The 18,294-nt window shown below is 42.5% G+C and overlaps 1 protein-coding gene across 3 annotated transcripts in view; it reads left to right on the top strand.

Moving 5' to 3' along the window:
* The window catches only part of RPTOR (regulatory associated protein of MTOR complex 1), a 289,467-nt gene that overhangs the window by 119,055 nt on the left and 152,118 nt on the right, over positions 1-18,294 (top strand). For all 3 annotated transcript variants that reach the window (XM_034789588.1, XM_034789587.1, XM_034789589.1), the window contains exon 6: positions 5,532-5,707. In XM_034789588.1, the coding sequence (XP_034645479.1) occupies positions 5,532-5,707 (176 nt within the window). The remainder of the gene's footprint in view (positions 1-5,531; positions 5,708-18,294) is intronic.

Genomic DNA, 18,294 nt, shown 5'->3' with positions numbered 1-18,294 from the left:
TACAAGGCAGGGACTAACCTGTTCAGAAAATACCCAGCGTGTGTATTTCCTTCGGCCCTGATCTCTCCCTGTGGTTTGTTCTGAGAGTAAAGCACCCAGCAATCGGTCTTAATTATCTAATTAACTAGCTGAGTGTATGTAAATATACCACAATTCTGGAGAACTAAGCAAGGTGCTTAAGTGCACCGTACTAACTGTGGCAAAGTAATTGGCTGGTTAATTTTGATGAATTTTCCTTAAAATTGTGACAGTTGCAACACCTAATTATGGGTCAAAGGAGAAACAGAAAGGTGCTGGTGGTAGGGGGGATTATAAAGCCTTCTTTGAGCTGTGCTGAGATGCGGGCTGAAACATCACTTCTCGATGTGTTTTTCTACAGACGATATAATCTTTTTTTTTTCTATTTTCAGCTTTTTATTGTTTGAATTTCACAGCATTTTACCTTAAAGCATTTTACCCTGTTTTGTTCTCTATTTGTGTAGGAATTACATTCTGCTGTGGGTGTGCATGTTCCTTTTGCCTCAAATAGGGTACATGACTAACTACTTCTAATCAGAGCTGAGGAACTTCTATTTTGTTGTTTTTTTATTTCTCCATCATGAACTTAAATCTCCAAAAATTAGCTTAATGCCTGAGCAGCAGGATGATTTCTGGCAATAGCATGAAGTATCATGGGGAATTTTCCTAATCCACCATCTGCTGGAAGCAATTACTTCTTTTTTGTAGCTGCATTAATGTCTTCTGCAGGGATGAGGATTCTGACAATTGTAGAAATTCTGTGAAACCAGAAGGTCTGGTCAGCATTTGAAATAACTAAAAACTGCAACCTCCAGCCTCCATGTTAAGGCAAAGGCCTTCCGTTAATTTAACTTAAACATGCCTATTAATTAATAAAGAACTGTTTCCCTTGCATTTGCCTGCCTCTGATTTATGTGCATAAAAGTTTTGAATAAGAGAGGTTTAAAATAGACTTATTGTCTCCCTTTGTGTTAATTACAAGTAGGGAGACTTACAAATCTGTTCCTTTTTCCTTCTGGCAAGTGCACCATTCACAAGTGGCAAAAACTGAATACAGGTTAACTTGTGCAGCTATAATTTGTATCCAAAACAACTGATTTGCCATTTCACAGAAGTATCTAGGGATTTCAGTTTAGCTGATGGCTAAAATCTCTATAAGGTAGCATTATTATTGACTTGATATTACCATGGATTTTCCATTGTTCTTTGTACCTGTTATCAGCAGAGTCCTGTGGCACCTTATAGACTAACAGACATATAGGAGCATGAGCTTTCGTGGGTGAATGCCCACTTCATCTACATGCATCCGAAGAAGTGGGTATTCACCCATGAAAGCTCATGCTCCAATACGTCTGTTAGTCTATAAGGTTCCACAGGACTCTTTGCTGCTTTTACAGATCTAGACTAACACGGCTACCCCTTTGATACTTGTACCTATTATGTCATCCCGATTCTCAGTAAAGACAGTTGTTTTTTGTTGACTGAAGCTTGTGATCGGAACATGCATATTTTGCTGGGAGATTGTCTGTTCTCACCAGCTTAGTATGTGTACTGGGGAGGTGGAGTATGAGGGAAGATGGTGACAGCTCAGAAATTAAAGAAATGTGTGAGCCATTATTCTCAGGGTGTTAGGGGTAAATTCCTTGTACTATAACAAAGCACCAGCATCTTTCTAAGCAGGTCTAGGATCAGTTATTTGCAGGCCATAATTAAGGTTAATATTTTGTCATGGTTATTTTTAGTAAAAGTCAGGGACAGGTCATGGGCAATAAACAAAAATTCATGGGAGCCCTGACCTGTCTGTGACTCTAAAAGTAGCTGGGGGGGAAGAAGAGGGGGATTAGTGACAGCTGGAGCCCCATGAGGGGGGACTGAAAGCCCAAGCCCCACCACCACGGGCGGCTGGGGATGGGGGAGCCGCAGCCACGGGGGGGGACTGGGAGGGGGCACAGTCCCGCAGTAAAGTGATGGAATCCTCCATGACTAAATCGTATCCTTGGCCATAAAGACAAGTTTGCAGAGTGTGTCTTTGTTTTTAAGATTGGCTCCTACTAGTCAGCTGAAACCCATCTTTTTCTTCATGGTTGGTTCGCAGTAGGAATGATTGTACTGAGGGACTGGATAGCCCAGGGAATTCCAAAGCTTTCACCTCTAGGACATTGCTTTAAATCTGACCAGGATGTCAGTTACCAAAAGTTGATACTCTGTATTGGCTTGATTGTTGTTTGTGGTCCAGATTTTAATGGCCAAGAGTTCATGTTCTACTTCTCATGATTAGATCCCCTTATTGGGCACCTCTGTGGAGAACACAAGGATTAAACAGACCAAAGAGGATGAGCTACTCTCCAGATCAGAATTGAGGGGCATTGATGCGGAGTGACATGAGACAAGCTTGCCCTGCTGTTACCCATGCCATGCATACTCCATGGCCAGAGGATTTCAGTATTCACCACATTTCAGCCAGTATAAAATTCACTTAAACATGTTCCCCTAAAGAGCCCATGTACTGAGGATTCCCAGTGTGTACATCCATCCTTAATGCATTAATTATCATCGCTAAAGCTGTTTGGATGCTCTGTATTTACAAATCTATAAATGGCAAACCTCCACCATCCTCTCCACTACCCCCAAATCCCTTCCTGTAGTTATTTAAAGTATCTGTTTTTAAAAATTAGTTATAACATGAGATATTTAAAAGATAAAGTTTAGGTTATTAGATAAGTGCAGTAAATATGATCAGAGGTCCTGGGATTGGTTTGAGGATAGGTTCAGCTCCATCTAGGATGTAGGGCAGGGGTCCCCAACACGGTGCCCGCGGGCGCCATGGCACCCGCCGGGGCGTCTAAGTGCGCCCGTGTACTGCCCGGCGGACGAGCATCTGCAAAATGCCGCCTACAAGCAGCGTCATCCAGAGGCATCGCCGCTGCGGCATTTTGGCAGCAATGCCTCTGGATGCTGTTGCTTGTCGGCGGCATTTCGGCTGATGCTCGTCCGCCACCATGGTCTTCCGTGGCTCGTCATCTGGCACCTGCCAGATGAAAAAGGTTGGGGACCACTGATGTAGGGAGATGACCTCCATCTTAGCTGAGGGCAGCCTATCTGGAGTGAGAACAATGGGAGGTGGCAGCCATTTGGGATAAAGGCAAGAAACCTGTATGAATGATGCAGCAGCTCCTGAGATTGAATTAAAAAAAAAAAAAAAAAAAAAGAAACAAAAAATCTGAAACCCCTCCACAACTTTCCTAATGCATCTTTTCTATACTTCTCTGCAGCAGAGGTGGAAAGTTGTACTGAACTGTGTAGTGGGTGTGTAACATGGATGTACCTTCACAAAGGGCTCTGCTGAGACCACCAAACTGATTTACACTTGTTGATTTAAACAAGATTAGAAACTTTGGTATATAAATATTGCAAAGGGCTAGTGTATTGCCTAACTCAGTGTGAAAAAAGGGAAATCCTTCAAAAGCCATTTATCTTTGGTCATTAGGATAGCAAATTTTCACTTTGTTTGTAGTTCAAGTTGTTTATCGGTAAGGCTCAGATTTTGTCTCAGATAATTTTAGTAAAAATCAGAGACAGGTCAGGGACAATAAACAAAAATTCACAGAAGCCCGTGACCTGTCTGTGATTTTTACTACAAATATCCCCCCACTGCCTGCAGGGGATAGAAGCTGTGGAGTCCCCCTGCTGCCTGGAGGTTAGGAGCTGCTTTGGGGGCTCACTGTCTGCTGACAGCTCCAGGCCCAGGGCAGAAAATGTCATGGAGGTCTCTGGAAGTCACAGATTCTGTGACCTCCGTGACATAATTGTAGCCTCACTGATAGGGCAATTTTCCAGTCCTGTTCACTCAAGAAGCCTCACACACATTTGGGTCCAGAATTTTGGATGCTTGAAAGGGTGTTGTAGACGCACACAAGCTAGTGTTTGTGTCTTTACCTTTTTAAAAAAGACACTGGAAGGAATACCTACGCTTTCCATATAATCAGTTCTCTGAAAAATCTCCCCTAGCGCACACCCTTAATTGCTAGTGCCATTGTAATTCTAAAAACACACCTGGAATTACTGGTGCACAGTATTTTCCATTTTACAAGATGATGTCTGGACAGACAAATTGAAGGTAAAATGATACAGCTAGATTGTCTATACTTGAAACACTGCAGCCCTGCCACTGCAGCGCTTCAGAATAGACCAGGAGTCGGCAACCTTCGGCACGCAGCCCATCCGTGTAGACCAGACCTTATAAACACCAATAAACAAAGCCTGCTTTGTCGTACTTTTACCAAAACCCTGCACATGCTCATATGGCATCCTACTATGCTGCTTACCCTTCGTTTCTTTAAAAATTGATTCCCACAAAGGACCTGAAGTGAAGGAATTGAATAGTACGTATGCAAACCCTATTCCCTGGCTGCTGCTGCAGGAATGCTGTTAGCTTAATGTATTCCGCCAGTGCACGGCTAGTGTGAAGGCAGCACTGACACATCTGCTAACTCTACCAATCTCTCTTTGTGACTCAGATTTGATGGCGGATTGTTCCCAAACCAATCATAAGTTTTAGCAAGGTTGTCACTGTAGACCTAGGAACTAATTTCTTGTTTAGAGCAGTCTGGTATTGCTGACGTTGTTTTAGCTCATCTGGTTGATGCAGAAAAGACTTGCTGTAATACAATTGTTCTGGTGACTGATGTTCACTGCTCTGGACAGAAGTTGCAATTCATGGGTATTTCTGGTCAATCCTGGGGAGGGACAGCTGCCTGTCCTCCTCCTGTTTGTCCCCTGCCCTTATTCTAATGTTGACTTGCAAGCTGCACCTGCTGGTACCTTTGCTGACCTGACACCACACACTCCCCTGTCTCTCATTCACCCCATAAGAGAGCAGACGTTTCCTCTTTTAATTTAGGTGATTGTCTTTTGCATTTCTCCTTTCCTTCGGCAATACTCTCCTCCTCCCTTCAGCGTGGCCTCGATTCAGAAGTAAGAGTGCTCATGGAAGCAGTGTGGGGAGGACTGGGGACTGTAGCAGTAAATACTCAGCCCTCATGACTCTGAGCTCCATCTAAAGCAGTCAGTCGCCTTTCCGCCGTTCAGGTCTAAGCTATTTCCCCAATTTGTAGTTACTGAGAGTGGGCTGCAACAAAGATATTTTTTGTTCAACTTTTTTCTCAGGTAGCACAATAGTTCACAAGACTTATTTCTACAATGCTTGATTCAAAGGTGGCAGGATCTTGTGGAGTAAGAATCCTGTGAGGTGGTGATCGGCAGTTTAATTTCTGTGTCCCAAGTTGCTGGTTGTATTACTAAATATTGCAATACTACAAATGACACAGACTGCAAATGTACACTTGAACTGTTCACTCCTGACATAGCTCGAGCAGTGCCATTACTACTTTAATCATTGCTGAATATGGTGATGCATTCAGCCTCGGTCATTCTTAGCAGGCTGTTTTCAGATTTATTTTTCTGGATGGTTAAATCTTCTGACTGATGCCTTTTTCTTTTGATCTATCATCAAGGTTGCTGCAATTAACCCTAATCATCCACTTGCTCAGATGCCTTTGCCCCCATCAATGAAGAACTGCATTCAGCTGGCAGCATGTGAAGCCAATGAATTGCTACCTATGATCCCTGACCTGCCGGCTGACCTTTTCACATCATGCCTTACTACACCAATCAAAATTGCTCTGAGGTGGTAAGTGTCTCACCTGTTATGTGGGGGAAACGCATGGTCTGCAAAGCTTGTCTGTTGAATTGATAGACTTGTTGATCTAGATATTTTATCCACACTAAAGTTCCTCTGCAGTACTGAATTACAGGGCTTTGAAGAGCACACCTGGGACAGCATCTTATTAGTCAAAGCCAAGAAGGTGAAAATATTTGTATCTTGTTTATTACATTTTAGATTCCAGCTCGATACTTGGGTTTGCTCAGATTAAGGGATTTACTCTAGTGGAAATTAAAGGTATCTGCTTTTTCACAGGGCAGAAATACCATACAGCACAACGCAACTTTATTTTGTAAGTTATCTTTCATGCAAACTATATCCCAAATGTTGTAGGGTTGCGATAAATAGTACAGTAGTGTTAATAGCACAGCGAAAGAAATTAAAAGTTAAAACCAAGAAAGATGTATTGAAATGACATAGAAAGTTGAAGAGGCAGAGTGATACAAAAGCTTGGTCCAGAGAGTAGCAACTGTACAAGAGCAAAGTTCTTGCACAACATTAGAGAGATGGTGTGGTGGAACAAAGAAGATATCTGCACTGGACAAGTGCATCGTGCGGGGAACTTCTGTGAGAGCTACCATGCTCAGTTCCCTGTGAGTGCTGAATGCTCTAGTGAATTAATCCACATGAACTGGGTACCCACCAAAGAACAGAAGGAGACCACCAAAGCTCATTTCCTTGAGTCTCCGTTAAGATTCCAATTGCAGCCCCAGAATGAAAAGTCCAATGCCCTTTGATTAATTGAATTGAAATAAACATATAGTTAGGAGGTCTGGTCGTTAGTATGTTCTACTTTGATCTTTGGTTTTGATATTAGTCCTTAACCGACTAAGGGAATTAGGCCTCTAGCTGTTCTATATCATCTAGATCAATGCACTTTGTCTAGAAAATAGCTGATAGTGCCCTTGTCCCATGTGGCCCTGATTTGATCCATGTGGTGCCCTGGCATTTTCTTCCCACTTACATCGTTGTGGAGTCACAATTTATTTTTTGTTACGGAAGAGCCTGCTGCTTACTTTGAATGGCTGACATTCTCAGGCTTATTTGCGAGGGTGGTAGGAAACCTGTTCACTAGAGATGCCGCTGTAATGGCTTAGCCCAGCCAACAGGAAGTGTGTGATGGATTTGGAGCTACTGTGTAACAAGTAAAGAATTTTCTTTGTCTGGTTTTACTGTTGTAAGGGGGGGTACTGTATTACTATTAATTCAGATTTAGCTTCAGACTGCCACTCATTTTTATCCACTTGAGGAACAATACTAGACCCATCCACTTTGAAGTCCCATCTCCAAACCCTGTTGAGCTCAACAGGGTATCAAGGGGTAGGATCACAGCTGGTCAATACAGGAGCACCCTAACCCGAGAAGCAAGACTAAGAGCTTCTGGGGAAGACAAACATAATGTTCTTAACGAAGGGTGAGGATGTTGTTGGGAGCTGCAGATGAGAAGTAGGTCTCATAGACAAAGACCCCAGAGGCCAGGGGTCTGGAGCAAAGATGGACCTTCCTAGTGTGTCTGCCAAGAGATGGCAAGCCTCTAGGTAAGATACACGTGCATATAGGCCTTTTATTTTAAAATCCTTTGTCTTATGCTCTGCTGTGTTCCTTTTTGGCAAGATTAAACTTTACTTGGTTTTAAGAAAGCCAAAGGTCTCTGTATTAACCACTGGTCACCGCTTCTGAAGGGAAGACTTTAGGGTGCCAAGTCCAGTTGGGTGTGTTGAGTTGAGACCCAGGATACTATAGCTTGGGTTCCAATCTAAGTGGGTGAACCACAGGTTTTCACCCCAGGACATGGGAAGGCAAGAAGCTGATCTCCCGAAGGTGTGACTTAATGAGACCAGAAGAGGGGGCAGAAGTGCCCCTAGCCCGGTGATTAACAAGGTGCTTGCAGATTGGATGACTGGGCTGTCTAGAAGCCTCATTACTTTACCTGCCCAGATACTGAAGTCCTGTGGATACTGCGATCCTGGACCTGGTCTCCCACTGTCAAATTCAAAGGGTGCCTGTATATATTTTTCTCCCTAAAGATGAAAAAAAATGTTACGTTGTGAAAAGTAAGTCTCTCTCTGTATATAAGGAAACCCAGAGAGAAGCTACAGATTGTGAACAGAAAAATACAGTTCCAAAGAAATATTTTAAAATGGTATTGCTATTAACAGATAATTGCTGTCCTGAACAATAGGACACCCGGTATGGGGCTAAGGAGGTTTGGATTATGCCACTTTGAAGTGAGGCATAGAATTTTGACTGTAAAAAGTCATATTCATTGATACTAAACCCTGTACCCTCAGAAATACATTGATTCCTGTATTATAGTTGAGTGGTATTGGCATGCTCTGTATAAAACATACAAAAACCTACATTAAAAGAACGTTAACATTGCAAAGTCAAGAACCTAGAAGTTAGGAAACACCTTACTTCATTGCATGTGGATTCAGAGGAGGATATGCTCCATATTCCGCAGAGAAGTTTGCTGTTAAAGGATTTGTGATTCTGCAGGTCAATAAATTTGGAAATCATGTATTTGGAAGAGACATTAAAGCAATGTCTTAAAGCTTTAACGTGTATAGAGGATACGGGAAGGGTACATAAAAGATGATGGTCTTTTGTGTGGAGCCTTTCGTTCTGAGCCTTTAGAAAACCATTCAGCCAGTTCCAGCACATATACGTACATAGGCAAGAACAGAGACTATTTGCAGTTTTAGCCACCTGGGAGCTTTTAGTACACTTGAGTTATTAATGTAATTCAGCAAAATAAATTTGGGGTAAAAAATTTACAGTTTTTCCTTTTTTATTGGTTAGTGTGGGAAGAAAAATTGCTGCTTGCTGTACCTTAATGTCTTTAGGCACCAGGGCTCCAAATGATTTTCATGACTTATCAAGAAATATAACCTACAAATCAACTGCAATGTGGTTTTTCCCCTGCTTGTAGCTCTTCCTATAGTACTTCTGAGCGTTCAGCATGACTTCCTATGTAACTTGTGTGTGTGTGAAAGCTACAGAGTGAGGTGCAAGTTACCTGAGGGTGTGTGCAGGATAAAACATACCTGAGGGCAAACTTGGATCATCTCCTCTAGTGGAACCCAATAAGGTTGCAAAAATTCATCACATTTTCAGTTGCAAGTTCTTTGGGGCCCAGTCTGATGCACACTGTGCCAATATAGCAGGAGCTGACTGCCCTCCAGAGGCTCAACCATCCCTCCTTTCCCTGGACTTCGGGAGCATTTTGAAAGCAGCATGCTCAGATTCATTTGAAAGCACCATGTTTTGTTATCAAGAAGTTTCCCCTACCTAACAATATATCGTCTTATGGTTGTTTCTGCGGCGTCTGCCATCCCCAAATGCACTACATACTATATATATAGGAACCACTTCACCCACCGCTGAAATATTTTTATGATCATTAACAATTCAAACAACAAATACCCAACAGTTTAGGACAGAAAGTAAACACTATATAGGATGGAAACTGCGAGCATTATTTAACAGACAGTGTAACTTCCCAAATTTGGCAGGGCACCAGAGCAAACAGCTATAAAAGTGAACATGTCACAGGGTTTTTTAATGACGACAAGTGGTAAGGGCCTTGCTTTTATATTCTCTGAAAGATGGTACTTCTGGCATCATGGTGTCACCCCCAGCATGTTAGAAAACATGTTATAATAGCATGAGTTAGACAGCGCATCAGTCTTTTCCTTGGAATGCTGTCTCTTTGTGCCACAACTGTAATAATTTGTATATGATTTAAATTTGTTTTGACAACATCTGATGTATGAGAGGTTAGCAAATAATACAGGGATGAGTATGAAAGCCTGAGTCAATAGCAAACAAACCATAACAATATTTAAATTTAGTTTCCATATTCAGTGTTTCAAACAGCATGTCATTGGGGGCATATTTCTGTAGTTCAGAGAATACTTTGGGGACTGCAGCTGCAAGTGCATTTCATGGTATGCAAAACACATTCTTGAAGGCTCAATTTCTCCAAGCTGTATGGAGATTTCTGAATAGTTAACTTGTTTTGAATATGGGTGCAGTGGGAGGGAACAGAGGGTAGGTGAATAGAAAAGATAAGGCCTCGATCCATTAAGATGACTAATTATGGTCTTTTAGTCTGCACAGGCTGATTTTTAAATGAAAGATCTTTTCAGAAATGTATTTTTGCTCTGATTGATTGAACAGAGACCTAAATCAGATTTCTGATGTATTTCCTCTGTTTGCTTAGCTTCCTCTTGTTATACTATGATTTTACTCTGTCTGTGCCCACTGCAAAGTAGTGGGATTTCTAGCAATGGAAGCAGACGGGATATCTGTGTTAAACACAAGTAGCTTTGCCATTTTCCAAAGTGGTGTTGGATACAGAATTGTTTTACCCACTTGCTGAGTGTGATCCAGTGAAACCCAAGAACCAGCAGCATTCACTTCCCTGGCAGCTTCCCCTGTGTGACTAGAATACACACTGAAAAGAGCCCCCGGTCTTCTTGTAAATAAAATAACGTAGAACTCTTCCAGCTGGACCTTCTCACATGTGCGTATCTTGGTCAGTGTCAGAATAAATTACCTTTGGGGTAGAGCTGGGTAAGATTTTTCTGACAAATGGTTTATTTGCCAAAAAATGAAGTTTTGGGTCAGCTAAAGCTATTCACTCAAAGTTTCAGAGCCCCCCCCCCCCCCCGCCCCCCCCCCCCCCAAAAACTTCAGGCTAGATTCACAAAGCCACTGGAGGATGAAGTGAAGGGGCTGCTGTCCCCGAGTAGCTCAGAGGTTAGGGCACTCACTTAGGAGTGGGAGACGCAGGTTCAAATCCCTGCTCCAGAGCAGGGATATCAGATTTTTACCCCTCCTGGGAAGTGCCTGAAGCTATTGGGTATTCTGGCATGGATCTTTCTCAGTCTCGCCTGTTGAAGTATTCTACTGTGTGTATAATAGTTGGATAGTCATTGGGCCAGAGAGAGAGAATGGTTTATAGTGAGTGGTTAGGGTACTTACATGAGATGTGAGAGATCCAAGTTCAAGTCCTTGCTGTAATAAACATTTAATTATTTATACAAAATGTAACCGCTTTAAGAGGAGAGCTGGAGAGAGACCCACCCCAAAACAGCCACTAGTGTGGTGGCTTGGTCACTCCCTTGGGGATGGTGGGAGACCTGAGTTCAGGTTCCTGCTCCAAAGTGAGGACTTGAACCTGAATCTCCCACATCCCAGTGAGTGCGCTGTACTGCTAGGTACAAACATGCCACCTCCTCCCGTTCTGTGAAACTAGCCCATCACTTCTGTTGCTTTCCGATTTTGGTGTCTGAAGTGAATTTGTTTGATATGTGAATTGAAAATGGTTTTGATTTATTTCTGTACCTTGGTTCTTAAGTTGGCTCCATGGTATTTGAAATGTTTTGCTTTAAAAAAGTATTTTAAATGCCCTTTTTGATGTTGCTTTATAGTTTGCATGTATGTAAGTATAATGTGAAACGTGTTTTACCCTGTAAATAGACAACCGTAACTATTCTCTTACAGCATGATTTGCTATTAATTTTTTGGTTTTGGTTTTTGCTTCCTTATGGCAAGTGTAGCCATGCTGTCCCTTTGCTGTTGCCAGCATTCTCTAGGTGAGGTCCTGATGCACCACCATTTCTTAATATGTTCTTCCTCACAAGAAAGCTATCCTCTGCATATTCTGCTTGTCACAAGAGTTAAGAAGTCTGTTTAAACTCACACCAGGCTGAAGTACTCATATTTAAATGTCAGCACTTGTCACATGGCCACATGCAAACCCATTAATAATATGGGCAATAGAACCTTCAGTGCTTTGGTATTAAATCCTGAATCATCACTTAAACTTCATCTCTGCCAAAAGTTGGCCATGAAGATACTGCGGTCGTAACACAGAATAGAGAATTCTTTACAAATCAAGTAGTGATAGTAAACTTTTAAAACTCCTGTCTTTCCCTCTAATCAGATGAAAAGGCAGTCAAGCTTTTGAGTGGGCCTAACAGGACACAAGGATCTGTGTGTATGTAATGTTTCTGTGATTAAAATTCATCAAAAAAAATTAAGCGTTTTAAACAAACTTCCTGAAATATGCAGCCATTGTGCCTTCACTGAATGAGAATCTGAAATGAAATTGATTAAGCACTGCCTAAATATATAGGAAGTAAACTAGCTTATTTGCATTGACCAAGCTGAAACAAACTGAACAACTTGCCTACTTTAAAAAAAACCAAAAAAACCCCCACCAGTGTTTAATAAGGTAATGAGTTTTTAGTAATACAAGTAAGGAAACTTATTTATATGAATTTAAATCTGGCAGTTTCCTTTAAAGGGTTCTTAAATCTATAGGTGCTGATAATGGGTTCTGATGACTATTCAGCACCCGCATGAAGCATTTTCAAGCATCTATGCGAACCATTGCCAACTTGCTGCAAAGTGAAAGCCTCTTTTACATGTCTCCTGCTCCTCCACTTGTATCCCACTGCAGAGTAAAGCCCTTTTTCATTCTGCTGCTGTTCTTGATGCTGAAGGGACTATACCAGGCAAGTTAGCAAAGGCACTAAGCATTGTTAACCTAGTGAATCTGCCCCCAGGCTTCCTTGGCATCATCTAGTTTTTTGTTGGATTTGCTCCATTTGCTCACCAGCAAGGGTTGATGGGTATCAGTACTGTGACTAGTCCCCCGTACTCACTTGGCAATTCCATTGTGTGCAAAGAGCAAAATGAAGGTGAGTAAATCTCTGAAGTGTTGCCTGTAGAAACTGCCATTTTCATACCTTAGGTTAGATTTCTGTTTTCTCATTAGTGGATTGTGGGGAGAGGGATACTTTCCAAGGAGTACTCCCAGTCTAGCCTGCCAGGTCAGGGAAGACTAGGATTCAAAACTGTGCTCTTGTGCTGCAGTGCCCAGCACTAACCGATAGGCAGTAGTTTTCAAGCAGATCCTTTTTTAAAAAGGAGGGGGAGATGGAAGGGGCGGGAGGGGAAGCAGATTGGATTGGTTAGATGGTCCCACTGGTATTCGAGGGGCAGAGGGAGAAATCTAGGAAATAATTGGTGAAAACCATTTGACAGGTTCACTTGTCATGATCCTGGGCATTACCAGTACAACGGTATTGATTGCCTTGCTTCAATTTAGGGCAACAGTTTTGGCACAAAACCTATAGGAGGGGAAAGGGATAGTGGTGATTAATCTCTCTTAAAAGATAGGTGAATAGTGTGTGGGAAGCTGCAGGGCAGGCTGCCAGCCTGTAGGACCCAACTGCAGTGAGTTTTTTCAGATGTACAATCTCAAGTGTCAGTCCGTTGTTGGAGCTGCACCGTGTACAGTCAGCAATGCAGCAAAAAAAGATCGAGTGGTGGTTTTTTTTAAGAAAAAGCTAGCTCCACAAGGCCAGCCCCTTTATCTTACATTGGGGTTTTAAACTGAAAAGCTACAAGGCTCCTGTAAAACACATTCCCTGCTCTGGATTGTGGAAAAAATTGAAGACAACTAATTTAAAAACATCCAAAATAACACCCAGATTGCACCAAACTGCTCCCAGTGCCAGCAAACTTCTCTGTAATTGGTTCAGCTCTTGAAAATCTTTTTTTTCCATTTAAGAATGTAAACACAGAGCCAGATAATCTCCTGCTTTCTTTCAAATTACAAGAAATTGCCTTCTCTTATAAACCCTTCAACTTGTATGAACAAAGAGAGATCCCTTACATATGGAAGGAGGAAAGAAAAAGGAGTGTTTAAGTCAGAGGGCCTTTGAAAGTTTCATGAGGTTTATAAATTGGCTCTTAAAACAGTGACTGAAAAAACTGAAGAGGAAGATTGTGCAAGAACATAGATGTTCCCCTTCTAAATTAGGAAAGGCAGATTCTCAGACAGATCTTATTGTAACCAATTACGGTGAAGAGAACTGTTTTGCATCTGAATTATAATCAGAGCTGTAGCACCGCCTATGGTAAGCTGCCTGACACTTCCACAGTTCTATGTCAAACGTAACCCTTTGAGCTGAAATACCCATTTCGGGTGTCTGCCTCAGGATGAATTATGTTGGAAAGTTTCAGCAAAATGCAATAGCGGTTTACGAGAACAAGATTAGGGGAAAGTACATTGTTTTGCCTGTGTTAAAAATTTTTTACAGCAGTTTTATTGAGAGGTTCTAGTGCATCTGTGCTTTAGAGCAAGGCCTTGCACTATGACGGGGTACTCTCTAGTGTCAGGGATGTACCTTTTGCTGTTCCTGTGAAAAATTGCCCAAATTTGGCCAAGTTATAAGCATTTGAAAAATCTTTGTTTGCACATGCTCAGTAGAGACTTGTTAGTTTGGCAGCTAAACTCTGGGAAGATTTTATGTGCACTAAGCATGTTCTAGCCCAGGGATGCAGGGACTGAGTGGGAATTTCCCTGCAATTGCTGCTCCTGGTGCTGGGCACAGTCACTGAGAGCCAGAAGATTGTCTCCTCTGCGCTGTTCCACCTGCTGGTGTCCAGGCAGTGAGGAAGAGAAAGCAACCTTACTTGAATGCAGAGGGACAGTAGTCAGAGTTGGGGATGGGGAGGTTGGCATGTGTCTTGGTGGAAGGAGTAGAGCTGGGGTGAGGAGTCTGGGACAGGGAGTTGGGCAGAAGACTTGGATTGGATGACGCTCCTGGAGGTGGTGTGTGTGTGTGTGTGTGTGTGTGTGTGTGTGAGAAAACTGACAGACTGGGATAACGAGGGGAACTGGAAAGGGAGACTTGAAGGAGGAGAGACAGGCCTGGGAAGTGCAGGCTGGAGGGGTTGGGGTAGAAGAGGTCAGGCTTTGAGGGAAATGAGTGCAGAAGGATCTGGGATCACTAGAACCTGGACTAGAACCCAAGATTTGCATCCCAGCATTCCTCTGCTGTCACTAAATATCTGTGAAACCCACTGGCAAGTCTCTCTCTCATCCCCCTTTAGTGGCCAGTCCACCTAGAGCAGTGGTTCTCAAACTTTAGTACTGGTGACCCCTTTCACATAGCGAGCCTCTGAGTGCGACCCCCCCTTATAAATTAAAAACACATTTTTTATATTTAACACCATTATAAATGCTGGAGGAAAAATGGGTATTGGGGTGGAGGCTGACAGGTCGCAATAACCTCGCAACCCCCCGAGGGGTCCCAACCCCCAGTTTGAGAACCCCTGACATAGAGGATGATAACCTATTACAGCCATTGGTACTAGCCCAAGTGGCACAAGTCTGTTCTGTGGATCTGTCGGTTCCAATGTTGCTGATGACCCATGTTAATGTCAAAATGATTCCATATGGTGGAATTTCTGTTTTTTTCAGTGTGGCTTTTCAAAAACGTAGGAAATTATACCCACAAAACAAGTTAAAAGAACATTAAGCAAAATTTTTGCAACAGCAAGTACTCAAAAGTTAAGAAATACCAGAATTAAAGAGGCTTGTGCATGTGGGACTTCCCAGCTGTGGCTCTACAGTAGTGATCAGAGAGAGACCGAGCGATTCTGACATCGGGAGTTTGTTTTTCTGGATATTCTTGACTAATTCAAAGCATATTTGCATTGATACACAGGAAGTCCAACAATGACACACAAAGACAGTTATATGTGCGTGCACATACCCAGAGTTGGAAGGAGTTCTGAGGTGTATCTTTTGTGACTGCGTATCTTTTGTGACTGCATGCGTACTGTGAATCTGCCACTATGAACTATTTTCTTAAAACTGCTTATGCATGAAGTAATGTGCGGTGTTGATGCTGCAAGAGAAATTAATTAGTATCTGTCAACCTATACAATCAAAGTGCATTGTAAGGCAGTTCTTGGGAGCCAGACTACTGTGTTGTAAAGAGTTTTTGTCAGACTGAGGAACCAAAAAAGTATTTGTTACTAGTACTCAGATATTCTTCACTAGTGACCAGAATGTGCTAGGCATCTTACAGACCTATAGAAAGACTCATCTCCTGCCCTAAAGTGTTCACAGTCTAAAATGTCTTCATTCCCAATTTCAACTATTTGAGCATGTGGTCTTAATAGTATGTAGGGCTTTTAGAAGCTCCTCTTTCTACAGCCTGTCCACTAGGAAGTGGACTCTGACTATATCTTTGGACTCCGAGAAAGTAGAGAAGCATACAGAGCTGTAGGAAAAGGGTCCAAAACATAACCTGGACACTAATTTGACTGGACAGACATGAGAGATCCCAGAGTGCTGGGTCAGGTAACCTCTTCTTTTTTTTTTTTTTTTTTTGGGTCTTAAGGGTCCTCTTTTCATCCCTGTTTGAGTGCATAAAGCTGTTAGGAGTCTGTTTCCATTCAGCACTCATGCTCTCTCTCCATGTTATCCACCCAGAAAGTGTGGTGGGTTGAGTCTCTTACCCAGTGTCTGGTAACATCAGGAGAACAAGCTGGCTGAGTCTCAGTTCAGAAAAGGCTGATGGGATGTTGATAGGTTGGAGGACATAACCAGAGGATGTGGCAAAGATATCGGCCCCGTAAGGGCATATGTCTGCCATTTGATGATTATCAGACTCCCAATTGCTATTAGATGTACATGTATCTATAGAGACCTGACTGGCTTTTTTACAGCTGCCCCTGATCAGGAGGTTGCGGTCCTTTCACTCTGGCACAGATTTCACTGCTGTCATCCAGGCTTTTCTCACTTTAAGGTTAGGTCTACACTTATCTCCGGGTCCGGTGGTAAGCAATCGATCTTCTGGGATCGATTTATTGCGTCTTGTGTAGATGCGATAAATCGATCCTGGATCGATCCCGGAAGTGCTCGCCGTCGACGCTAGTACTCCAGCTCGGCGAGAGGAGTACGCGGCAGCGACGGGGGAGCCTGCCTGCCGTGTCTGGACCCGCGGTAAGTTCGAACTAAGGTACTTCGAATTCAGCTACGTTATTAAACCATAAACCTGAGACTGCCAGTTCCAGGATCTTTACTGGCTGCCTCTTGGTTCTGACCTTCTGAAGTCCTTCATGTCTCGGGATCTGCCTGCCTGAGAGCTGCTTCTCTCCTTATGCAGTGTTAGCAGAGCTGAGTTCTGTGGAGGCTCTCAAGCTGGAGTTCCTTTGGTAGGAGAGAATGGCTGGCATGGGGCTGTCCATGATGATTCCTTGACTTTGGAATTCTTTCTCCCACTTCCATAATAGCCCAAATCTGTAGTCCTTTAGGAAGTATCTCAAACCCTATCTATTGAAGAAGAGTTGAAGTTTTGGTGGAGTGTGGATTTTTATTTAGTGGGCATTAGGGTTTTATAAGAGCTTTGGATATGTGATCTTTTATAGACTGAAATAGAAATAACTAAGACTAAAGAAGACCACTTGCTATATAGCACCTGGACAGTAAAGCTCTCTGAATAGTAGTGTTGGAACAACCCAAAATTGCTTCTAAATGTATTTGGCCATGGGAAAGGAGAGCATAGCACTTGGAAGAACAGATCTTTGTCAGTAAAGGATGTTGTTTAGATGTTGTTTGAACATGGGCAGGGTTAGAAGGAATTAGTTTTATTGCTAAGACAATGGCCTAAAGATCTGGACTTGGACTTTGTCTGTGACCCTCAAGGTCACTTAATTTCCAGGCCTCGGTTCCCCATTTGTAAGAAGTGGATGATTAATACTTCCCTACCTTGCAGGGGTGTTGTGAGGATAAATCCATAAATACTCGGGAGGAGCTTCGATACTAAGGTAAATGGATGGATATTGATCAATTAATCTTCGGTAAGAAATAATGTGATAACTACAGACAGCCCAGCTCGGAGTGGCATTTTGATATAGGGAAAAATCCAATGGGATCTAAAGGGAAAGATAAATGAATATCTACATTATTCAAATAAAATCTGTGAAATGCACTGGAGGGTTTTTTGTTTGTGCCTTTTGATTACAAAAGGAGCTCTGGTTCTTTTGGGCATATCTTACTTTCTCCAATCCTGCTTAAAATTCCTTTCACCTCTGCAAGAACCAGAATGAGCTGATTTCTTCTTTGACTAGCATTATGGAAGGAGAGTCAGGACTTGGCGTCATGCCACCATTAAAGGTCTGCAATAACATCAGGTTCCGATCTCTCTAATATGGGCAGACTGATTGTGGAAATGAGACATGTGAGGACCCTTTGCATGGTTTAGCAGTATGAAATGCACACGAGCAGACTGTTGAACTCCTAAGTGATCCTGCTCGCGTCATGATTCCATAATCCTGTATTTTTAAAGAGGGTGGACTCTGCTAAAGTTGTCACTGCTGATAAAAAAAGGTTAGATACTTTGTGCTGCTCTAACATTATTTTTCGTTTTCTCCCTCATTCAGTAGTGCAGTAGAAATTGGTGGGCTGTTCTTCCCTTCCATGAATTTATAGTACGAGGGATTTTTATAACTCATATGAATGCAAAAGATGTTTGTTTCTGACCTTCCAGGAGAAATTGCTGGGAGTGATCCAGAAAACTTGCATATGTCTTAAACAGGAAAGCTGGCCCTTTCAGATACTGAGAGAGATTAGCAACAGAGGGTCCTGTGGCACCTTTGAGACTAACAGAAGTACTGGGAGCATAAGCTTTCGTGGGTAAGAACCTCACTTCTTCAGATGCAAGACTTGCATCTGAAGA

Source organism: Trachemys scripta, chromosome 14 (genome assembly GCF_013100865.1).
Source record: "Trachemys scripta elegans isolate TJP31775 chromosome 14, CAS_Tse_1.0, whole genome shotgun sequence".
Classification (NCBI taxonomy): domain Eukaryota; kingdom Metazoa; phylum Chordata; order Testudines; family Emydidae; genus Trachemys; species Trachemys scripta.
This window is presented reverse-complemented; position numbering and strand designations above follow the sequence as displayed.